The following is a 25,403-nucleotide window of genomic DNA, read 5'->3' on the forward strand; positions in this document are numbered from 1 at the left end:
TCATGCTTTTCTCTGTAACTATGAGCAGAAAGAAACATTCTTAAAAATAAAAAGCAGAGATTCTCACACAATCACTGAACTCCAGGACCTGAGGCTTTAAGAAAAGCACCAAATATCATGAGATATGTGTGATAATACCAAAAGAGTGAACAACACTGAGTTGGGTGCCGAACTCTTGGAAATCTGGCTCCTATTGTGCATGCTGATCCATGAAAATCAGGCCCTAATTGCACTACACTGTACTTTCTCCCAGAGAAGGAAAAAGCCAGTTCACTCTCCCAGCTGGCAAGGAGAGGAAGAGAGAGCCAGCAGCAAAGTGTGGGTATGTGTGAGAGAGCTGGGAACAAACTCTGACTGGTGGGCTGGGTGGGGTGAGCTGAACAAGCCCACCCTTCTAGTAATAGGGTGGTGGGTAGAAAAATGAGAGCAGGAAGAACCAAGCAAACAGCTGGATTAAGGAACTGGAATAGCTCTAGTCCTCAAGGAGGCAATAAGAGGTCATTTCTAGAGCATTTAGGAAAGAAGGGACATGATTACTCCCCCTTACAGGGAGTATCTTGGAAGGAAACAGGGGCTGCAGCATGGCCTTAGGTGGTTTGGGGTTGTTGTTTTTTTTTTAAAAAAAGATTACTGACAGGTGGCAGGCAACCTTCCTTATTATTTGGAGTGAGCTCGCTTAGATTGCATCAATGTATTTTTTTAGCTCCCTCTTGTGATGAAAGACTTTGAAATGAAGCAGTGAGCATCTCACTGCGAACTGTTTGAAATCACTCTCATTTTAACTGTCACAGCTTTGGGCTCTAGGAGCTTCCTGGAATCCTACATGATTAAATCTGTGACACACCAAATTGCTTCCTGACGTCAAGGAAAATGGATTGACTGTATTTTAGCTTGCTCTCCCCCCGCTTTGGGAAGGAACCCTCAGACTTTCCGTGATACTGGCACAGCGGTGAGCGCTGGGCAGCACAGTAGGACATTTGCACGTTGCTGTAACAACTGCACGAATCTGGGAACAGCCCATTGGCACCATCGCTGACAGTGCCAGATGCTGCAGAGGCAGGTGCAGGCATAGCCCCCTCCCAGATGCGCTGGGCCGTGCTGAGCTCTTCTAGGGGTGGGGAGAGCGGGTCTGGTTTCATCCTCACTCCAGGTGCTGATCGGCACGAAGCACGGGGGGGATCTGTGTGATTTCCCCCAAGCGACTGCCCTCAGTGCCCTGACTCATGAGGGCCCAGCCAGCTCGGCCCCGCAGCTGGTGATTCTGGCAGAGCACAGTGTATTCACACGGACAACTGGGGCTGGGGGGAGAGGGGCTGGGGGGAGGGGCGGGGGGCAGGTGAGGGAGGGGGTATTGGAGAGGAGTGGGGGAGTGGTCGGGATGTAGGGCAGGCAGCCAAGTGGGGGAGGGCGGTGTCAGGAGGAGCATGGGGAGGAGCCAGTTTTTTGGCTCTATTCCAATCCGGAAGAGCAGCACGCTCGGCGGTTGTTATGGTGATAGTGCGGCAACCTCCCGTTGCTATAGCAGCAGCCCAGACAACGGGTTGGCGGGTTGGCAGCGAACGCGCGGGGAAGGCTTTGGCCGTAGCGCGGGCAGGAAGTGTGGCTGGGGAGGCGGGGCCGGGCCCGGGCCCGGGCCCGGAAGTGTGGGGGAGGCGGACAGCATTGACTGTGAAGCCCGGAGGCTGCTGCTGCCTGCCCCGGCGCGCGGAGGCGGCGGCGGCTCCTCCTCGAGCCTGGTCGCCTGAGGCAGGCAGCTGAGAGCTGCGCGGTGCCGGAGCGGGTCTCGCGAGAACTGCCCCTTCTCTACGCCCACTCCCGGGCCGGAGACCCAGAGCGGGGGCACCCGGCGGGCAGGAGGAGCCTGGGCCCAGCACGGGAAGATGGCGGCGGCCGGAGGCGGCGGCGGCTCCTTGGCGGCGGAGCGGCCCCGGCTGTGAGACCCGGAGAGGGGTGGCGGGGACGGGCAGCGAGCGGCGGAGGATGAGCCTGCTGTGTGCGCAGTATCTCCGGTGAGGAGGAGGGGTGAGGTGAGGGTCAGTCCCGGCAGCTCGGCCCGGGCGGGGGTGTAACGGGGGGACGGACCCGGGGGCGAAAGGTGAGTTGAAGGGGAGGGGCAGAGCCGGGGCTGGCTGTGTACGTCTGACAGGGCGAGCGGAGGGAAGGGGGGAGAGGTGTTGGGGGGTGAGAGGTGAGTAAGGGATGCCTACTAGGAAGGGGGGTGGGCAAGCAGTGATCTAGGAGAAGGACATTGAGGGGGAGGGAGTGGCATAGTTGGGGAGTACATCGGGTGAAGGGGGGTTTATTGGGAGGAGGTAAATGCAAACGAAAGGAGGCTGAGCAGACAGCGAGGGAGGAGTGGAATAGATGGAGGAAGTAGGGGTAACCTCAGTAGAAGACTCTGGGAGGTGTGGGGGAGTAAAGGATATACTGGTGCAGGAGGGAGGAGGCGAGTCTGTCTGGGAAAGGTGATAGAAAATTGTCATGGGGAGAAAAGGGGATGTGTTGAGGGGATCTGGACTAGATGGTTGGGCCAAGAGGCTATGGTCGGATGAAGTGGGGTGAAATGGGTGAAGTGGGGAAGATTGCATGGCAAAGTGGCATTAGCTGGCGTTGTCGAGGGAGAGAGAGTTAAGTTATTCAGATGAGAAATCCTAAGTCCTTCATTGCGGTTGTTAAATATCACATAGGACTTTATGCAAGCCCAGGTATGCTAATGATGGTGTCCTAGCCCAATTCTAATTTGGGCTATTATATTCTTCCTGCCTACGTTTGTCTGCAGTTTCAAATCAATACAAGGCTAAGCTCTAGTTATACTGTGCAGTGTTAAATGGGTTCTACATGTAAAGCAAAATCTGTATCTGTAGTCTGTAAAGTGCTTGGGATTTCTTTTCTATGAAAGGCAATATAGCAGAGGTTCTCAAATTGTGATCATTGGACCAGTAGTCTGCAGAGCTTTTTATGGTGGCTTGTAGAGTTAAAATGTTTTTGGAACCAAGCAATTCGGGGGGTTAGGAGAAGAGATAGTCAATGGGTTTTTCCACAGAATGAAAGTATTGTGGAATCCCAAAAGTACAGAAATGCACGATACAGTATTTTGGAGTGGAAAGTACTGGGACATAAGCATGAAGTAAACTTAATTCTTTGCATTTAAGAGCCCAGTTGTCTTGTAAGTTAGAAGACCAGTATCAGCAAAAAAGCCTAGATAATGATGAGCCTAGTACCAGTAAATATACTAAAAGGAGACATGTATCCCTTTTTGAAGACTCAGGGACTGAAGCAAGAGCCTTTGAAAGAGGTGATGAGATGCCGTTAATATATTTCTTTACAGTTCTAAAAGACCTTCTCTCCAGGGATCTTAAAACACTTCAGCTACCTCCCCCATAATGGCAGTTCCCAAATCCTTTTTCTCTATCCAGTCTTGTATTCCTGGCTGCCTCTCATTCCTCTGGGTTGTCTCCATGCTATCTCAGATTTGTTCTTTTTAAATCAACTTTTTTTTTCCCTCCGTCTCCCTTTTGTTCATGGACAACATCACTATCCTTCATGTCTCCCAGGCCTGTAATATGTGCTGCATTTAATTCTTTTCTCCTCCACCCAATGCTGATGCATTTTCCTTGTTAATATCTCTCAAATGAATCTTTCTCATTGATTCCAGTGGTTAAATCCCTATCAATGTTCTAGTCATTTTTTTGCTTTTATAACTGAAATCTAGTCCTGACAGGCCTCCCTGCCGCTGAACTCTTTTGCTATCCTCCAGGTCTTTCAAAATTGGTGGTACTAAAGTTATCTTCCTTTCTCTCTGTTCTGACCAATTTCCCCTTCCCCCACTGGAAAAAAAAACAAACTTCCTGGAATCTTTCCATTGGCATTCCGCATCTTGCCACATCAAGTTCAAGATCCTGTTCATCTGCAAGACCTTCTATAATCACCTACATCTATTCCTTTTGCTCCTCTCAAATCTTTTGTCTTACTGCTTTTTCTCTCTTTGTCATTTTGCTTCATTTTTGTACAGTGCCTATTAAAATGGGACTGAGGCATCTAGGTACTAACGCAATACAAACGATAAATAAAATACTTCTGGAAGTATTCTTGTCTTTGACTGGCAAAAACTTACTCCCTCCTTTAAAACCACTTCTTTAGTTTGTTGTCAGTAGTCAAACATTCTCCGTCTCCAGAACTCTTCCTTGTCTTTTTTGACCTATATAGATTGTAAGCTTTTTGGGACTCAGTGTGCACTATCCACGGAAGTAAAGTATTATATATGTCTATGGAGCTATTTACATTTTAATAACTTACATATGGAAGAAATTGGGGTACAGAGATGTCGTTTGGGATAACTGTTGCCCAAGATCATACAGTACGAGAGCTGAGAATAGAACTCAGGTGTCTTAATGCCCATTCTGCTAGTTCTTTGCCTTAGGAAGAAGGCCATCCTTTCTCTTACTGTAGCATAAGAACTCTCAGTTGGAATCCACTGATGAAGGAATAATTGAATTTAAGGATGTTGTGCTTAAGGATAGCTGAACAGGATGGTGATTTGTAAAGGTGGGAGCGGGGCGGGAAGAGTGCTTCTTTGTTGTATAAATAAGGCCTTGGAGGGCTTTTGTGAAAATTTTTTGCCTGGTTTTTGGGTTGGGAATTCATGCGTTGTCTGTCTTGGAAGATTAATGATTGGAGAAATAGTGAAATGACTTTGCAGGAATCAAGGAAGACTGAAAGTTGAACTAATAAGGGAACGGATTTTTAGCCAGAACGGTTTAAACCTCTTTCCCTGTCCCTTCCCCCCACCCTTAACACATCTAACTTCACAAAACATCTAACTTCAGTGAGTATAGAGCAGTTAGGATGAAGAACTTTTTTGTTAAAGAATCAGTGTCATTTCAATCAAAATGTAAGAGCTGATAAATGTCTGAGACACCTATGGAAGTTTCTAGCAGAACCAGGAAAAGTCAAACTTGACAAGCTTGATATTTCCAAAGGTGTAAAAAAAACCAACCAACCAAGCCTCAAAACCAAGCCGGGGGGATCCCATTCAGTCACCTTCCTGTGCCATAAAGATGGAAAAAGGGAGAAACCCCAATTTTAAAAATATCCTTTGCAGGTCACCAGTTAAGCTGCATCACCAGATAATTACCTTTATGTAGCTGATTCTCGTGGGTTTCAATTTCTGTTATCACTGGATTCAGTTGTGCTGTATATGCTGTTTCTGTCCCATTTTAGTTTGTCGTCTGGGAGGAATAAGTTAGAAACATTAAAATAGGTACTCAAGGATTTGCATAAAGTCTGGTAAGAGGGACAGGAAAGTAATAGATTGAAACCTTAATTACATTCAGGCCTATGAGACCTCTCTCAAAGATCATATTAATGGTTTTCCAAGACTCCCAGTTTGCATGATCTCCCTGCTCAGGTGAAAATGGTGTCTAAGGTATGTTTTATGAATCAAAGCAATTTTGATTAGGCTCGCTCTCATTCTCTGTTTACTTGGGAATTCTCAGGTACTCTTACCACAAAACTAGTTATTAATCTTACAGGAGCAGACTTGTTTATGTCTGAATATCTCTTGTGTGTTCTGCTAGCTCTTGCTAGAGCTGGGAGAGACACCTGAAAGGAAAACACCGCTAGCAATGGAATTCCCAATTAGAAGCCACAGAGAACGCTTTCAAGAGTATACTGTCTCTTCTTCCTACCTGAAAACTCTCTGGTGTGTTCCTTTTAAAAAGATGATGTGACTGTGAAGTTTGGGTTGGGGGTAGGGGAAGAGGAAGGACAGGTAGTTCAAGTTTGGACCTCCGTTTCAGGAGCTTAAATTTATCTACTTAATGGAGACATTCTTCTCTGTAATGTGAAAAATGTTAATGTTGTTGTTCTCTGATGTTACTCCTTCTTTAAAAAAAAAAAAAAAAAAAAGTCCCAACCCCACCAAAATTTAGTGGGGCTCCAGGTCTGTCTCACTGATCCAATATCAAGCCTGTCCAGTTTACAAACTGACAGGGTAACAAGCCTTGTGGATGGGGGTAGGGGAGCGATAGACATGGTATCTTGACTTTAAGTAAGGCTTTTGATACTGTCTCTCATGACCTTCTCATAAACAAACCAGGGAAATACAACCTAGGTCGGGGTGGGCAAACTTTTTGGCCTGAGGGCCACATCGGGGTTCCGAAACTGTATGGAGGGCCGGGTAAGGAAGGCTGTGCCTCCCCAAACAGCCTGGCCCCCACCCCCATCTGCCTTCTTCCACTTCCCACCCCTTGACTCCCCCCGTCAGAACCCCCGAACCATCCAACTTCCCCTGCTCCTTGTTCCCTGACCACCCTCTCCCAGGACCCCCTGACCCCTATCCACACCCCCGTCCCCTAACAGGCCCCCCGGGACTCCCACTGCCTATCCAACTCCCCCTGTTCCCCGTCCCCTGACCGTCCATGAACCTCCGCCCCATCCAACTGCTCCCTGTTCCCCGTCCCCTGACCGTCCATGAACCTCTGACCCATATCCAACCTTCCGCTCCCCTACCATGCCGGTCAGAGCAGCAGGACTGACAGCCGCACCACCTGACCAGAGCCAGCCACACCACTGCGCTGCCCGGCAGGAGCTCGCAGCCCCGCCGCACGGTGAGCTGAGGCTGCAGGGGAGGGGGGACCACAGGGGAGGGGCCAGGAGCTCAAGGGCCCAGCAGGACGGTCTTGTGGGCCGGATGTGGCCCGCAGGCCGTAGTTTGCCCACCTCTGACCTAGATGGAGCTAGTATAAGGCGGGTGCATAACTGGTTGGAAAAACGTTCCCAGAGAGTAGTTGTCAGTGGTTCACAGTCAAGCTGGAAGGGAATATTGAGCAGGTTCCCACAGGGATCAATTCTGGGTCCAGTTCTGTTCCATATCTTCATCTGTGATTTAGATAATGGCATAGAGAGTACACTTACAAAGTTTGTGGATGATACAAAGGTGGGAGGGGTTGCAAGTGCTTTGGAGGTTAGGATTGTAATTCAAAATGACCTGAACAAACTGGAGAAATGATCTGCGGAAAACAGGATAAAATTCAATAAGGACAAATGCAAAGTACTCCACGTAGGAAGGAACTGTCAATTGCGCACATACAAAATGAGAAATGACTGCCTAGGAAGGAGTACTGCAGAAAGGGATCTGGGGGTCATAGTGGACCACAAGCTAAATCTGAATCAACGGTGTAACACTGTTGCAAGAAAAGCAAACATTGTTCTGGGATGTATTAGCAGGAGTGTTGTAAGCAAGACATGAGAAGTCATTCTTCCGCTCTATTCCATGCTGATTAGGCCTCAACTGGAGTATTGTGTCCAGTTCTGGGCTCCACATTTCAGGAGAGGTGTGGAAAATTAGAGGAAGTCCAGAGGAGAGCAACAAAAATTATTAAAGGTCTAGAAAATTGACCTATGAGGGAAGATTCAAAAAATTGGGTTTGTTTAGTCTGGAGAAGAGAAGATCGAGAGGACATAACATTTTTCAAGTATATTACATATTTTTTTCACAATTCTTCTTGTTAACCTCTGAGGATAGGACAAGAAGCAGTGGGCTTAAATTGCAGCAAAGGCGGTTTAGGTCGAACTTTAGGAATAACTTCCTAACTATCAGGGTAGTTAAGCACTGGAATAAATTGCCTAAGGAGGTTGTGGAATCTCCATCATTGGAGATTTTAAGAGCAGGTTAGACAAACACCTGTCAGGGATGGTCTAGATAATACTTAGTCCTGCCGTGAGTGCAGGGGACTGGACTAGATGACCTTTCAAGGTCCAGTCCTATGATTCTATAGGCCTTGATCCCTAAAGACTTAAGCATGTGCTTAACTTTACGTGCTGTGAGTAGTCCCGTTGACTTCATTGTGATTACTTGCCCCATGTAAAGCTGAGTACATGTGTCTTTATGAGAACAGGGTAATATTTTTTTTTTCCCCAACAGCTAGGCCTGTGAACCTACCCACCCGACCTCAGCCTTCAGTGTGGTTCTTGAGGTGTCATGGAGGGTAAACTTTATTACTTGCTGGTGATATGCGAGAAGGAAAGAGCCTGGCTTATCTTTCAGGACTCCAGGTGAGTTTGCAAGGCTGTTGTTTAATATTTAAAAAAATACATAAAACTAAGCCCACAAATATTAATAAATGGAGCAAACTTGTTGTGGTATTGGAGAGAGAATAAAGCTGAAATGTCAGGTCACTTTAAATCATACATAGTGGAACAGTACATTAATGGAAATCTTAATATAAAATAGAACTAACTTTTACTTCCTGTAAACAGCTTATTTTTCTTTTACAAAAGAAAAGAATTGAACTGTTAGCTCATTCCTCAAGTTTTCCTTGAGGAAATATATTTTTCATAACTGACTTGACGTGCATTAGTTTAATTAAACTCTTAGCTATTTGAGGCTAGAACTAACACATGTATTTCACAAAGGTGCGAATTCTACATTTTAGCTAAATGTAGCTTTACTCTGGTAGAACATAACCATAGAAAGAAAGATGATTGAATTACAGGTCTTGCATACCATTGAGTAATTCTGGTACTGACAAGTCAACAGTACTGAGAGTTCATGTGATTGGTTTAATCTCATGATCAAACTAGTCTCTTCATTAAAAGTTTTGACTACTAATTTTTTTATAATTCACATTGTTTCTCTGTCTTCATGGACTCACCAATAGCTCCATTACTTCCCTGCATCTGCTGTGTTAATCTCCTCTTGACTGCTCCCTGTCTTCATTCAGTGCCATATCACTAATATCTCACATTTGCTGTTGCGCAGAGTAGTTACTCTGGTTGCAATCCATGTATTGTCAGACTTTGTTTCCTATATCTACTGGATCAGACTACAAGAGTTATTTCTTGAAGCCAGCATCTCTCCACCTGTTCCTGGTCCTGCAATCAGCCTGGTGTCCCCACAGCTAATATCTCCGTCTGAGGAGGTCAGTAATAGAAGGGAATGAGTTTTGTGTCACAGATGAGTTAGGAGTGCCTCATTTCTCCTAGTCTTTCCTGCTGAGCATATAGGTTGCCTAGGTTGCTGATGGCATGAAGGCCTTCTGGGAGCTATTGGGGACATAGTACGGAGTCCTTAGACGTAGGATTTATTTTGGTCCAGAAGAAAGCCTGTTGGTTCTGATATTCTGCGGGAAAGCAGTGTTGCTACCCCTATGAACAATGGTGCTTTCAGCCTGCAAGGGCCCTTTTGCTGACTCTAGGTTTAGTTCTTTTTGTAATTAGACAGTATCAAGTCCCTGAGGAGGGCTTTGAATATTTTTACTCTTGCCTAATCCTAGATGTGCTCTCAATAGCAGTGGCCAATGAGAGACCTTGCCAGGCTGGAGCTTCTAGATTCGCATCTAAGAATAAACACCAAGTGCCTCAACCTTTTTGGGGCATAAGGCTTATGCTCAGGCTATGTGATAGGTGAGGACTGGTAATTATCAAGTCCAAATCCTGATGGAGAACCTCACACAGATAAATTAGAATAACTGCCGAGGATAGGGGCTTGATTTAGCCAGCTGTGTCAGAAAGTTATCATGTTGGAATGCAGCATTCACTGTCAGTGTGCTCCAGTGGCTCTCCATTTGCAGGAAAAAGTTTAGACAATGTTTTGGCAGACCCCTTGAGAGTTGACAGTCAGTAATATGACTAGTTCTACATTTTCTGCAAATGGGTAAGATCCAGCTAGATGTCTTTGCCGGCAGTGACTGCCAAATATCTCCTCATATACTTCAGGAGCAGGCAGGATCCAGCATCATCAACAGATATTCCCCTCTGGACTAGAGGCAAGAGTTTCCTTCAACCTTGAGCCAGAAGATCATCAGAAATCGGATAAGGATGTAACCAAGATGCTGACTTGGGCACGGCAATTGACTTGGGCATGGCAATTTTGATATTCTGGCCTTCTGAAACTATAGTTAAATCCACAAGTCCAGGTTCTCAGTCTGCTAGATATATTGTTTTGGTTTGGGATGAGATTGTCCAATGGGATCTCAAGTTGACAGCTTGGTTGATTGCTGGGAGCAGTAGATCAAGTGCTCTGCTGAGGTCCAAAAGTAGGAAACCATTAACAAGACATTTCTACCCAATGAACTGGAAGACTCTCCTTCTGGACAGCTCAAAAAGTAGACCAGGGTGGCTCTTCATTTTTTCCCGGGTATTCCCTCTGATGTGTGAACCACCTCTTGTGAACAAAATGTTGTTTTCACAAAGTTCCTGAGTTCCTTTCTTTGAACCTTAGACTATTGACTGTGTCCTATCTCTGAAAACAGAATTCCTTATATCTGTAACATCAGCCTGGAGAATTAGTGAGATAAGAGTCCGATGGCTGGATCCTCCTTGTACTGTGTTTATTAAAAGTAGGTCATGCATCTTCACCCCAAATTACTGTCTAAACTTCCATCTCAATCAGGCCATTAGTCTTCACATTTCCTCTCCCTCCAAGCCCAAGGATGTCCGGCTCGGCATTTAAGACTCTTTGGAAGCCTAAAGTTACCTATATAGGAACAAATCTATCCCGCAAGTTCTCCAGAATTCTTGTGGCTTATGTAGATAAGACCAGGGGTCGGTCCATCTCAGTTTAATGGCTGTTCAAATGGTTCAAAAAATGTATATGTGGTTACATGATTATATTAAATTTCTAGTGATCTGGAAGTTACTGGAATAAGTTTCCACAGCATACCTTGGCACTGTATCTGTCACTGAGAAGGTTGCTATTTGGAGCTCTCTTACACTGCGCTACACTCTCAGTTTGGGCTTTAGTTCTGATGTCCAGTTTGGAGGAATAATCCTTTCATTAAAAAGGAAAAGGAGTACTTGTGGCACCTTAGAGACTGATACAGACTAACACGGCTGCTACTCTGAAACTTGTCATTAAAGCTATTCAAGAGCAATTTCTGGAAAGTCACTACTGCTTGTCTGTTTGTGTCCATGTCCACCCCCCAGCAGTCAAGTATCTCAGAGGTAGTTAATGCAAAGGTCTCCAAATAAGTTTAATTTCCCAGCCAAGCCAGGGTAAGCTATGCAGCAACTCCTAGAACCCCAAAAATTTAGCAGTAGCTGCTGCTTCTGCCACTGCCAAGGCCATTTTGATTTTTATATGGAGAATAAGTTTACAATCTGTAGGCCACAATCAGTCCAAATGGGGTTATTTTTTTGCCAGAAAGGCAAGTGTTAGGTCTAACTAGCCAACTTATCCATAATAAGCTTTGTACTGAGTCCATAATTAGCAGATACTTTGATTTACAAGTCAGTCCTTGTCTTACTGTCTAAACATATATAAAAACTACATACTGACCTGGTGTGTGTGTGTGTGGGGGGGGGGGGGGGGAACGATCTGTAGCTATAGCTGAGTTGCCTGTTCTTTATTTTTCCCCAAGTACGTATAAAATGTATAGCATGGAAGAGTGTGCCAAGGAGTGAGTAGCTAAAGCATAGCCACACAACATAAGGCCATGCAATAGTTTGCCACTTTGATTACACATACCCTAAACATTTCAGTTTCAGAGATTTTGTTGTAGTCTACAATTTGTATGCCAAAAGTGGCCTTAATCTTGGATGAAACCATATTTGCATCCACTTGTGAAAGACATTATACAGGCAACTGCAAAGTTGAAAGTGTCTCAAACACATACAGAAAACTAAATTTATTACTGTGCTTGCTGATGACAAGTCTGTACTTGAGCAAAGGTTGGTATACAACGGATTTACTCAAGATTTATTTAACTCTGGTGTAGTAGATTTAATATCAGCGACAGTTTATGGCGTCATAGGAGTAAAAAGCTTAAGAAATTGACGTTTCAGGCAACAGGAATTCCAAGAGATGGTTCATCTGAATTTAGCTGGTGCAGCAGTGTATTCAGTCGAAGTTTTGGCACAACTCTTCCGTCTCAAAAATTTGAATCTATTGTGAAAGAAGTTTTCAGATCTTACTGTTTAAGTCCTAAAAGGTGGTGACTTCAAGCACTTGCTGATGCCTTTTGAGGTAACTATCTATTCTGGCAGCATCCACCATGCATGCAGGATTGCTGGTCAGGGCACTAAAGACACAGACCAAATGTGGGGATTGCCTGTTTGGAAGTTACTGAGTTAGATTGAAATATCCAGAATTAGGGGTGTTCTTTGAGATTAAAATAGGCAAGTTTGTGTACACTTTTGCAATGTCATGATGGACTTAATCACTAGTGTTAACCAAAGTCTTTCTTTTATGGAGAGGATTCTTTTATTAGAGACCTGCAAAGGCTAGAAAGTACTATAATGGAGCTTGTAGCAATGAGACATTTTGAGGCCTGTGTGGAAATTTATCTGTTGGGATGACAAACTGGAAGGGAGTTATAGAAAATCAAATTTATATATAATTGAAAATTCAGTTGAACATATGGATACCTGATTTATCAGATTACAGCAGTCATGATTCATATGGTTCCATGTTTTGTTTTCACACAATGGCCTAGTGATTTTCAAAATTAGTGATTTTCAATTTTTTGTTTTAATGTAAGAACAGAATATGTTAGACCGGTATATATAGATGTGCTAAGTAATAAGGAAAAGCAGTGGCTAGCTAAAATCTCACTAACCCCTGTTAAATACCCAGCAGATGATAGTGCACATATACGTGCACTAAAGCTTTTAACCACCAACATTTCAGAGTATATTGGTTTTTGATGGAAATACTGTTGTCCTGTAGCAATGCAGTAGTGATACATTTTTTCCCCCAGAGTGAACCTTCAGTTTCTGATTCCTTTTACTTATTGTTTGCTGTTGCTTAAAGTTAAAATGATCGGGTGGCCATTGTAGTTTACCAGGATAGTCAGTCTTTACACAAGACTATCATGAATCACAGTTAGATTTAAATCCGTAATCTATGCCTGACTGAAAGAATTCAGGAGGTGCAAGCTCAACAGTTTGGTTTCAGTGGAAGACTGCTGGAGGGTGGTTCAGAAAATACAGTCTACACTCTTATCTCCCAGATGCTATTTAGTCATTAGAAATAAACTTCAGCATCTGGCTGAAATTCAAGCATTGATTTGTGGCAAGTTCCAAATATGTGATTCTTGATTTTCTTCTCTCTCCTTCTTTAGAACTTAGTCTGTTTTTGAAGGCTCATGTTATAGCACTGTATTGGGAACATTTACTTGGTTGCTTCTTTAGTTCCATACTTACGTTCTTTGGGTATCTTTACTGAAACCAACTGTAGGTCATATGTCTTTCATGGAATGTCAACTAGTACTAATAAAGCCAAGGTCCTGCTCACTTACCATTAAGTGTTTCTCTCCCAAAAAGTACCCGCATTTCCGTAGCAGATGAAATTAATCATTAGATTAAATCTATTTACATTTGTGAAATGCTCGGGAATATTTAAAGAGCAGGAATTCTCTCTGACCAGCACTCAGTCTTAACTCTGTTTCTCCACTATTATTCAGCTTCTTAAATATTTAAATGTGGACTATATTCTTAAAATGGAGAATTAGAAATATGATTTCCACAGCGTGTAGTAACGTACTATCACAATTGGTATAGTGAATAAATTTATTGGCAAACTGAATAAATCCCAGTTATACGTGCTTACCGTGTCCTCTACATTAAATCAGCATTTTATGGCCTTGAATAAGTGTTAGGACTGAGGGTTTTTTAAGTACATCTAGCTGTCTCATCATGGGTGCGTGGAATTTTGACAGAAGAAAAACTTTTCTGTTTGGTATTCATGTACTCTTAAATTGTTAAAATGTGTGCTTATATAAAAGCACAGACCTTAGACAACTATTACATAAATAACTGTTAGTCTTTATGAACTGTTACAAGTGATTTTGGTTTAGACTTTGTGGTTGTTGGGAATGTCTTAAATTTATTTGCGTGCTGCTCAATGAGAGTTGGAGCTTCTCAAAAATATTCAAAATTTATACATTTTGTAGAAATTCTGAAATTTTGTTAAATTACACCCCTGTTTTGACCAGCTCCGCTCAATGTTTTTTGTTGGTGTTCATGAAGTGGCTGTTAAGTTTCCTGTATTTATTCTGGAATAAAATCACTTCTGTTCTAGAATAGTGTCCACATGGAGAGAGATTTCAGAATAGCTGTTGTAGAGTAAGTTGCCTCACAATTGCTGTTTTGTTAAAGATCCTCATGTAGGCAAGCTGGGGTATCCTCCACTATTATTCACCTCACCCAGTCTTCTGGGTTACTTTAACCTCCTCACCCCCTCAGGTTTTTGTTGGAAAGAAGTTGTTTCTGCTATTCTTCAGTTCCCTGCACCTTCAATGTTGAGTCCCCTTCACAATGGATAGTTGCAGTGCCTGCCTGTACTGTTGTTCATGGCTTTCCAACACTGCAGCACGAGTGGCCAGATTCTTGCTTCACTGATGCCCACACACATCTGAAAACTGGCAAGACATCTCCACTTTCACTGTGCAGCAGCTTGTGGAATCTGTGAGCAACAGAATAGACAGCAGAGCTCACTTTCTGCAGATTTAGGAGGACAGCACTGCATCCGTTTAACCCTGCAAGAGCAAACTGATGTGGTCTTTGCAACCATAGAGGCTAGAAATAAATATATAGGGCTGTCAAGCAATTTAATTGTGATTAATTATTTTAAGAAAAATAGAATACTATTTATTTAAATATTTGTGGATGTTTTCTACATATTCAAATAGTGATTTCAATTACCACACAATACAAAGTGTGCAGTGCTCACTTTATATGATTTTTGATTACAAATATTTGCACAGTAAAAAACAAAATAATTTCAATTCACCTAATACAAATATAGTGCAGTCTCTTTATAATGACAGTTGAACTTACAAATGTAGAGTTATGTACAAAAAAAATAACTGCACTCAAAAAGCAAAACAATGTAAAACTTTTTAGAACCTAAAAGTTCACTCAGTCCTAATTATTGTTCAGCTAATCACTCAGACAAATAAGTTTGTTTACATTAGCAGGAAATAATGCTGCCCGCTTCTTGTTTACAATGTCACCAGAAAGTGACAACAGATGTTCGCATGGCATTGTTGTAGCTGGCATCGCAAGATATTTACGTGCCAGATGTGTTAAAGATTCATATGTCCCTTCTTGCTTCAACCACCCTTCCAGAGGACATGCGTCCATGCCGATGATGGGTTCTGCTAGATAACAATCCAAAGCAGTGTGGACCAATTATATTTATTTTTCATCATCTGAATCAGATGCCACCAGAAGAAGATTGATTTTCTTTTTTGGTAGTTCAGTTCTGTAGTTTCCGCATCCGAGTGTTGCTCTTTTAAGATTTCTGAAAGCATGCTTCACACCTCCTCCCTCTCAGATTTTGGAAGGCACTTCAGATTCTTAAATCTTGGGTTGAGTGCTGTAACTATCTTTAGAAATTTCACATAGATACCTTCTTTGCGGTTTATCAAATCTGCAGTGAAAGTGTTTTTAAAACGAACAACCGTGTGCTGGGTCATCATCTGAGGGTATGTCTACACTACGGAATAAGGTCGAATTTATAGAAGTCGGATTTTTAGAAATTAGTTTTATATATTCGAGTGTGTGTGTCCCCACAGAAAATGCTCTAAGTGCATTAACTTGGCGGAGCGCTTCCACAGTACCGAGGCTAGAGTTGACTTCCGGAGCGTTGCACTGTGGGTAGCTATCCCACAATTCCCACAGTCTCCGCTGCCCATTGGAATTCTGGGTTGAGATCCCAACGCCTGATGGGGCTAAAACATTGTCGCAGGTGGTTCTGGGTACATATCGTCAGGCCCCCCTTCCCTCCCTCCCTTCGTGAAAGCAAGGGCAGACAATCGTTTCGCGCCTTTTTTCCTGAGTTACCTGTGCAGACGCCATACCACGGCAAGCATGGAGCCCGCTCAGGTAACTGTCACCGTATGTCTCCTGGGTGCTGGCAGACGCGGTACGGCATTGCTACACAGTAGCAGCAACCCATTGCCTTCTGGCAGCAGACGGTACAGTACGACTGGTAGCCATTTTCGTCGTGTCCGAGGTGCTCCTGGCCACGTCGGCTGGGAGCGCCTGGGCAGACATGGGCGCAGGGACTAAATTTGGAGTGACTTGACCAGGTCATTCTCTTTAGTCCTGCAGTCAGTCCTATTGAACTGTCTTATGGTGAGTAGGCAGGCGATACAGATTGCTAGCGGTCGTACTGTACTATCTTCTGCCGGGCAGCCATGAGATGTGGATGGCATGCAGTCCTTCTGCACCGTCTGCTGCCAGCCAAAGATGTAAAAGATAGATGGAGTGGATCAAAACAAGAAATAGACCAGATTTGTTTTGTATTCATTTGCTTCCCCCCCCGCCCCCGTCTAGGGGACTCATTCCTCTAGGTCACACTGCAGTCACTCACAGAGAAGGTGCAGCAAGGTAAATCTAGCCATGTATCAATCAGAGGCCAGGCTAACCTCCTTGTTCCAATAAGAACAATAACTTAGGTGCACCATTTCTTATTGGAACCCTCCGTGAAGTCCTGCCTGAAATACTCCTTGATGTAAAGCCACCCCCTTTGTTGATTTTAGCTCCCTGAAGCCAACCCTGTAAGCCGTGTTGTCAGTCGCCCCTCCCTCCGTCAGAGCAAGGGCAGACAATCGTTCCGCGCCTTTTTTCTGTGCGGACGCCATACCAAGGCAAACATGGAGGCTGCTCAGCTCACTTTGGCAATTAGGAGCACATTAAACACCACACGCATTATCCAGCAGTATATGCAGCACCAGAACCTGGCAAAGCAATACCGGGCGAGGAGGCGACGTCAGCGCGGTCCCGTGAGTGATCAGGACATGGACACAGATTTCTCTGAAAGCATGGGCCCTGCCAATGCATGCATCATGGTGCTAATGGGGCAGGTTCATGCCGTGGAACGCCGATTCTGGACTCGGGAAACAAGCACAGACTGGTGGGAGCGCATAGTGTTGCAGGTCTGGGACGATTCCCAGTGGCTGCGAAACTTTCGCATGCGTAAGGGCACTTTCATGGAACTTTGACTTGCTCTCCCCTGCCCTGAGGCACAGTAATACCAAGATGAGAGCAGCCCTCACAGTTGAGAAGCGAGTGGCGATAGCCCTGTGGAAGCTTGCAACGCCAGACAGCTACCGGTCTGTTGGGAATCAATTTGGAGTGGGCAAATCTACTGTGGGGGCTGCTGTGATGCAAGTAGCTCACGCAATCAAAGATCTGCTGATATCAAGGGTAGTGACCCTGGGAAATGTGCAGGTCATAGTGGATGGCTTTGCTGCAATGGGATTCCCTAACTGTGGTGGGGCCATAGACGGAACCCATATCCCTATCTTGGCACCGGAGCACCAAGCCGCCGAGTACATAAACTGCAAGGGGTACTTTTCAATAGTGCTGCAAGCTCTGGTGGATCACAAGGGACGTTTCACCAACATCAACGTGAGATGGCCGGGAAAGGTGCATGATGCTTGCATCTTCAGGAACTCTGGTCTGTTTCAAAAGCTGCAGGAAGGGACTTTATTCCCAGACCAGAAAATAACTGTTGGGGATGTTGAAATGCCTATATGTATCCTTGAGGACCCAGCCTACCCCTTAATGCCATGGCTCATGAAGCCGTACACAGGCAGCCTGGACAGTAGTCAGGAGCTGTTCAACTACAGGCTGAGCAAGTGCAGAATGGTGGTAGAATGTGCATTTGGACGTTTAAAGGCGCGCTGGTGCAGTTTACTGACTCGGTTAGACCTCAGCGAAACCAATATTCCCACTGTTATTACTGCTTGCTGTGTGCTCCACAATATCTGTGAGAGTAAGGGGGAGACGTTTATGGCAGGGTGGGAGGTTGAGGCAAATCGCCTGGCAGCTGGTTACGCGCAGCCAGACACCAGGGCGGTTAGAGCACAGGAGGGCGCGGTACGCATCAGAGAAGCTTTGAAAACCAGTTTCATAAATGGCCAGGCTACGGTGTGAAAGTTCTGTTTGTTTCTCCTTGATGAAACCCCCCGCCCCTTGGTTCACTCTACTTCCCTGTAAGCTAACCACCCTCCCCTGCTCCCTTCAGTCACCGCTTGCAGAGGCAATAAAGTCATTGTTGCTTCACATTCGTGCATTCTTTATTCATTCATCACACAAATAGGGCGATGACTACCAAGGTAGCCCAGGAAGGGGGGTGGAGGAGGGAAGGAAAATGCCACACAGCACTTTAAAAGTTTACAACTTTAAAATTTATTGAATGCCAGCCTTCTTTTTTTTGGGCAATCCTCTGTGGCGGAGTGGCTGGTTGGCCTGTGGCCCCCCCACCGCGTTCTTGGGCGTCTGGGTGTGAAGGCTATGGAACTTGGGGAGGAGGGCAGTTGGTTACACAGGGGCTGTAGTGGCAGTCTGCTGCAGCTCAACCATACACTGGAGCATACTGGTTTGGTCCTCCAGCAGCCTCAGCATTGAATCCTGCCTCCTCTCATCACGCTGCCACCACATTTGAGCTTCAGCCCTCTCTTCAGCCCGCCACTTACTCTCTTCAGCCCGCCACCTCTCCTCCCGGTCATTTTGTGCTTTCCTGCACTCTGACATTATTTGCCTCCACGCATTCGTCTGTGCTCTGTCAGTGTGGGAGGACAGCATGAGCTTGGAGAACATTTCATCTTGAGTGCGTTTTTTTTTTTTCTTTCTAAGCTTCACTAGCCTCTGGGAAGGAGAAGATCCTGTGATCATTGAAACACATGCAGCTGGTGGAGAAAAAAAAAGGGAGAGCGGTATTTAAAAAAGACACATTTTATAAAACAGTGGCTACACTCTTTCAGGGTAAACCTTGCTGTTAACATTACATACATAGCACATGTGCTTTCGTTACAAGGTCGCATTTTGCCTCCCCCCACCGCGTGGCTACCTTCCCCCCTCCCTGTGGCTAACAGCGGGCAACATTTCTGTTTAGCCACAGGCAAACAGCCCAGCAGGAATGGGCTCCTCTGAGTGTCCCCTGAAGAAAAGCACTCTATTTCAACCAAGTGACCATGAATTATATGTCACTCTCCTGAGGATAACACAGAGAGATAAAGAATGGATGTTGTTTGAACGCCAGCAAACATACACTGCAATGCTTTGTTGTACAATGATTCCTGAGTACGTGTTACTGGCCTGGAGTGGTAAAGTGTCCTACCATGAAGGACGCAATAAGGCTGCCCTCCCCAGAAACCTTTTGCAAAGGCTTTGGGAGTACATCCAGGAGAGCCGCGAATGCCAGGGCAAAGTAATCCTTTCACGTGCTTGCTTTTAAACCATGTATAGTATTTTAAAAGGTATACTCACCGGAGGTCCCTTGTCCGCCTGCCGGGTCCAGGAAGCAGCCTTGGGTGGGTTCAGGGGGTACTGGCTCCAGGTCCAGGGTGAGAAACAGTTCCTGGCTGTCGGGAAAACCGGTTTCTCCGCTTGCTTGCTGTGAGCTATCTACAACCTCATCATCATCTTAGTCCCCAAAACCTGCTTCCGTATTGAAGGAGTCAAACAACACGGCTGGGGTAGTGGTGGCTGAACCCCCTAAAATGGCATGCAGCTCATCATAGAAGCGGCATGTTTTGGGCTCTGACCCGGAGCGGCCGTTCGCCTCTCTGGTTTTCTGGTAGGCTTCCCTCAGCTCCTTCAGTTTCACGCGGCACTGCTTCGGGTCCCTGTTATGGCCTCTGTCCTTCATGCCCTGGGAGATTTTGACAAAGGTTTTGGCATTTCGAAAACTGGAACGGAGTTCTGATAGCACGGATTCCTCTCCCCATACAGCGATCAGATCCCGTACCTCCCGTTCGGTCCATGCTGGAGCTCTTTTGCGATTCTGGGACTCCATCATGGTCACCTCTGCTGATTAGCTCTGCATGGTCACTTGCAGCTTGCCACGCTGGCCAAACAGGAAATGAGATTCAAAAGTTCGTGGTTCTTTTCCTGTCTACCTGGCCAGTGCATCTGAGTTGAGAGTGCTGTGCAGAGCGGTCACAATGGAGCACTCTGGGTTAGCTCCCGGAGGCCAATACCGTCGAATTGTGTCCACAGTACCCCAAATTCAAGCCAGCAAGGCCGATTTAAGCGCTAATCCACTTGTCAGGGGTGGAGTAAGGAAATCGATTTTAAGAGCCCTTTAAGTCGAAATAAAGGGCTTCATCATGGGGACGGGTGCAGGTTTACATCGATTTAATGCTGCTAAATTCGACCTAAAGTTCTAGTGTAGACCAGGGCTGAGACTGCTATAATATGAAATATATGGCAGAATGCAGGTAAAACAGAGCAGGGGACATACAATTCTTCCCCAAGGAGTTCAATCAAAAATTTAAGAAACCTTTTTTTTTTTTTTTTAACGATAGTCATCAGCATGGAAACATGAAGGAGCATGCGAATGTTTAGCAGATCTGGTATGTAAATACCTTGCAGTGTTGGCTACAAAAGTGCCATGCAAACGCCTGTTCTTACTTTCAGGTGACATTGTAAATAAGAAGCGGGCAGCATTATGTCACATAAATATAAACAAACTTGTTTGTCTTCTTCTGAACAAGAAGTAGGACTGAGTGGACTTGTAGGCTCTAAAGTTTTACATTGTTTTGTTTTTGAGTGCAGTTATGTAACAAAAAAAAATCTACATTTGTATGTTGCCCTTTTACAATAAAGAGATTGCGCTTCAATACTTAGTATTTTTCAATTCACCTCATACATATCTTTATCATTTTTACAGTGCAAATATTTGTAGTAAAAATAATATAAAGTGAGCACTGTACACTTTGTATTCCGTAAAAAGAAAAGGAGTACTTGTAGCACCTTAGAAACTAACAGCTGTAGCTCACGAAAGCTTATGTTCAAATAAATTTATTAGCCTCTAAGGTGCCACAAGTACTCCTTTTCTTTTCGCGAATACAGACTAACACGGCTGCTACTCTGAAACCTTTGTATTCTGTGTTGTAATTGAAATCAATATATTTGAAAAAGCAGAAAGACATCCACAAATATTTAATAAATTTCAAATGGTATTCTATTTAACTGCGATTTTTTTAATCACGATTAACTCAAAAAAATTAATCTCAATTAATCGTGTGAGTTAACTGCAGTTAATTGACAGTCCTTATATAAAGTATATATACACTTTTTTTATTTTCTTTTTTAAATTAAAGGTTAGTTTGCAGAAGTTGATAGCATTTGCTGGGGAGAGTTTCTTACTTGACCTACTCCAGGATGGGTTTTTGGAGTGCTGGCTAATGAAACTGTATTTTAGACGCTGCCTCTGTTTGTTTGAATGAGTCTATCGACTTGTGGAAATATAGCCTCTTCTTCTAAAGCAGTTGCTTTGAATGGACACACTATACTTTGTTGGAAGACACTTGAAATGTAGCCAGTTAGTCTGTTTTATATGTTTATGAGAAGTTATAAACCAGATTCATAATCTTCAGAAGACCTCTGACAGCCATCCATAAGAAATAAAATTTAGCTACGAGATTGGAGGAAAATCTAGTTTGTTACTATTTGATGCTAATGACAGCTACTCTTTGCTGTTTAGGTCCTGCAGAATGATAAGGCTGCGTATTTTGTTATATATACTGAGAGCATAGTATTAAATAGAATACTCAATCATCCATTATGTTGAACATTTTAGAATGCTTGCCAATGCTTGCCTTTGATAGTCTCAAACTTAACCCATTTAAAAATAGTGCTATCTTAACTGCCGCTAGATTATTTACCTCCAAAAAGCAATCTAGCCACTTCAAGTCTGACCTAAATAACTTCATATCTGAAGCTGATTTGATGATCTAAAATGACATCAGTCTGAATTCAGTGACTTTAAGGTCTAGATAGGGATATAAGTGCTACAAAACACGTAGCTGAAACATCAGTTTTAATTGCTGAACCTCTTCTGTCATACACAGCAACATTATTCACTGACAAAGGTAGCAGTAAAAATATTGTTAATTCAGTAACTTCTCTAATGTAATGGGTACAATGTTGCTGAAAAAGAGTTTTAGATCTAATATTGCTGTAATGACTTGTGAATATCTGTTACAACCCAGAATTGAAACTGGTGTGTTTCTCTGAGTGTGGACATGGGGGATGAGAAAGTATTGGTGTCATTGTTGTTACCGTTCTCTGTCATAGGCCATAGCATTGCTTTTCTTTAGGAAACTTAAAGTCTAGTGTCTTCCTTGCTTGGTTTCAAAGGAGCCTTGCAAAATTGTCATAGAATGTATAACAGCTAAGATGCAAAAATCTACTATCCTTATCATGGTGATGGGGGTGTGGCGAAACTCATTTGTAACTTGCCAAAAACAATTTTTCATTGGGAGCAAGTAGAATTTTACAGTCTTGTTCCAAGACTGACAGATTGGAAAAGACTTCTGAGTAATTGGTCTTCTATAAACCTAAAGAAAAAATGTATAATACAGAACAGGTCAAGGAGACAACGAATAAATGGATTTTACCAGGTTGAATTTAATGTCATTTACCTGTTCCCAGTGGACTGGCTGCCAGCCAGTGCATGCAGATTGACTATCTGTGCACTAATGCATGTGTTATCACAAGGGATGCTGAGGATATCCCTTAAGGATATTGGTTATTTAAGACTTATTTTCTACTAGAAATTGGAAGTAACTTTGCATCTGGAGTGCTCTTTATTTTAAACCATGTGATGAAAGGAAAGCAAATGCTTTTTAAACAGTTTCACCACCAGAGACTTGAAATGACACAGATGTGAAAAACAGAGATTTTATTAAGTTTGAACATGGAACTGCTTCTTATGGTTTTAAATAAATACTTTTAAAATCCTTCAGTAACTTACTTTCCTTGCTCAGAACATGTTGTTAAATGAGCACAGTTGTTACCTTAGCTGCATTGTCAGTAGCTGGAGACAAGGAAGCAAACTAGAACAGAACTTTTTTGCCTTTTCCTTACCTTAGCCACTAGCAGCTTCCATTTTAGAGGCTTAGAAGAGAGCTGTGGATGGTGATGGTAGCAGGGAAGCAACTTAATAAAATATTATTCCAGACAGTCTTCACTGAAAAAATAACAAGGCTGACTATATTGCTCTCACACTATATTTAAAAAATATATAGGTGTATGTATATATGTGTGTGTATATATATATATATATTTTTTTTTTACAATAGCTAGTAATTCTAGGAAATTCAGTTAAGGTTCCTCTACTAACCTTAACTCTGCCCTCTTATCCCTAGCCATTCTCCTATAATTCCAGTACTACTTTACCCTGATGATCTACCCTTCTAGGTTGGGTCACTATCCCCACCTACATTCTGAAAATCTATAGAACAGTTGCAGAGGCATTATGTAAATGCAAAGTATTGTCTGTTGACCAATGGACAACTTGCCCAGCCCTATGCATGGGTCAGAGATTCAGCCCTGTTCCAGTTCAACCCTCCCATAGGTCAGACACAATTTCTCACACTTACCTTTCGCATACAGTCTGAGACACCATTCTCCTATAAGGGCTAGAAAGAGCCTTGTACTTACCTTGTTCACCTTTAAGACAGTCCAGAGACCACCTTTAGTCTTTCTGTTCTGCACATAGATTCCAGTGAACCCCATATTCTTGGGTGGAGAGGAGAAGGGATGGACTCATGTTTCCCTTTCCATAGAATAAAAGGGAGCAGGCATACATGTTTACCCTTCGTGAAGGTGGTCTTGCATTTTGGGCACATTTTCATTGCCAAGTCTTGTTACAGAGTTTCATTTCACTATATCTCTGGAGAAGCATTGTATTGGAAGCAATAGGGGAGCAGATGAGAGGAAACTCTTGATATCAGAGTGGTGCTGGTAAGGGCAGTAGCTTGGAGTCTTGAATGCAAGTAATGGTAATGTGCAATGGTGGTGGGATTGCCGCTTCTTCCAGTCAATATTGTAAGTGGGGCTATGTTGATGATAAGAGAAGGGGTCAGAGAGGACTCACGCAGGGATGAAAATTCCAGAAGTAGAACTCAGGCCAGGGGTTGAGGTTGGAGCCGAAGATTCTCTTCTAGCAGAACTTTCCAATGTTTTGTCAGTTATTTATCTTTACAGTGTAAAGGGCTAGGAACTTTAGGTGGAAGCATAGATTTGGTGGAGTGGTGCTTTAGTTCTCTTGCTGAAGTTATAGCTGAAATTTTAACTAAAACCTCCTTGCATTCTAACTGAATAAAAATAGTCCTATGAACTCTTGTGTGGAACAAGTGGTTTCTTTTAAATAAAGTAATTGAACAAATGTTAAAACTTTCTGAAAATTAACAACACTTCCAAGTTTATAATACTCAAAACTACTTGTTCAGTTAACCTCAAGCTTACAAAAACTATTTGGGCAAGCACTTCACATGAAAATATATTCTATTATACTTGTTCAATTTATACAATTCACCTATACATTAATACTTAGTTATGTCAAACTCCCCAAACCATTGCAAAACCTTAATCACACCCTGATGCCCATTTAGGCAAAAGCTGGAATAAGTTGATGAGTGGCACTGCTTCATGAAAGTCACTAGGATGTGTTGAACTAGTGGGGGAAGCAAATTCCAGATACTTAGGCCTTCCACTTAGGATGCCCTGCCACCACTCTCCAGATAGACATATCTAGAAACTGTCAGCAAAAGCATTTTCCAGAGTAGGCAGGGAGAAAGACTTTTTCCAAAAGTCTAAGTGAACTTAGAGGACTTAGCTTCAGAGCTGTCAAACTGACATCATTCATAAGCTCTGTCTACAGAAAAGATGCACTGAATTTCCCCAAGGGTCACCATCAACCTGACCAAAAGTTACCAGCTATAAGGATGAAGGAGTGCGCAGTTATCTGAAGAGACTTGCTAACAGGCTTGAAATTTTGTCAAATGTAATATTTCTCTTCTGAGACCTGGACTGAGAACACCAGTCTATTTCACACAAACCACTGAGGGGTTAAAAGCAGTAACTTTTTTGCTTACTACTGAGGTAGGCCAGATTCCAGCCTAAAGATTCTGCTTTTTAGTGCTGTATTTGTTCTGTGCAGTGCACATCTTTTGAATATCAAATTGATTGTAAGCTTTATGCCAACACTGACACCTGCACACCAAAGAAACTGCTGCAGAATAAGAAAAAATAACTTGCTATAGCACATGCTAAACTCATGAACGACATGTACGGTTGTTCAGTGCTCTGGCCTTCTCAATTTTATGTCCCTTTTCATTGCAACATTGTAAGTCAGGGTCTGTTTCCTACTAGAAACTGTGTAAAATAGCAAATACTGTTTTCCAACCATAGCTGTGCATCATGTGAGAAACTGAGTCCAGGATCACGGAAACCTATCTTCTCCCTCCACATTCTTTATATCAACCATTAGGGCAATTCCAATCACAGCTGTGACATCCACAGTCTAAGTGAGGGTTTTAAATGCTGTATTAATATTACTTGCAGTAGCTGACCTTGTTTGAAGCCTGTTTATTCACTATCCCGTGTTTCCCTGCAGTCTGTATCTTTATGGCTGATTTGACGTTGCTCCAGATGCTCAG

At 43.5% G+C, this 25,403-nt stretch overlaps 1 protein-coding gene across 8 annotated transcripts in view; it reads left to right on the plus strand.

The window, feature by feature from the left end:
- Positions 1-1,643: 1,643 nt before the first annotated feature.
- SMG7 (SMG7 nonsense mediated mRNA decay factor) overlaps positions 1,644-25,403 on the plus strand; it is a 102,593-nt gene continuing 78,833 nt past the window's right edge. For 3 of the 8 annotated variants that reach the window (XM_073356631.1, XM_073356633.1, XM_073356627.1), the window contains exon 1: positions 1,645-2,009. Coding sequence is in view for 4 of the 8 variants with exons in the window: in XM_073356627.1 (XP_073212728.1) it covers positions 1,981-2,009 (29 nt within the window). In the remaining 4 variants the exon portion in view is untranslated. Of the gene's footprint in view, positions 2,028-7,924; positions 8,056-25,403 lie in introns of those variants that run through there. The other 5 variants (XM_073356626.1, XM_073356635.1, XM_073356636.1 and 2 more) reach the window with 4 other exon arrangements.

Source organism: Lepidochelys kempii, chromosome 8, assembly GCF_965140285.1.
Source record: "Lepidochelys kempii isolate rLepKem1 chromosome 8, rLepKem1.hap1, whole genome shotgun sequence".
NCBI classification, from domain to species: domain Eukaryota; kingdom Metazoa; phylum Chordata; order Testudines; family Cheloniidae; genus Lepidochelys; species Lepidochelys kempii.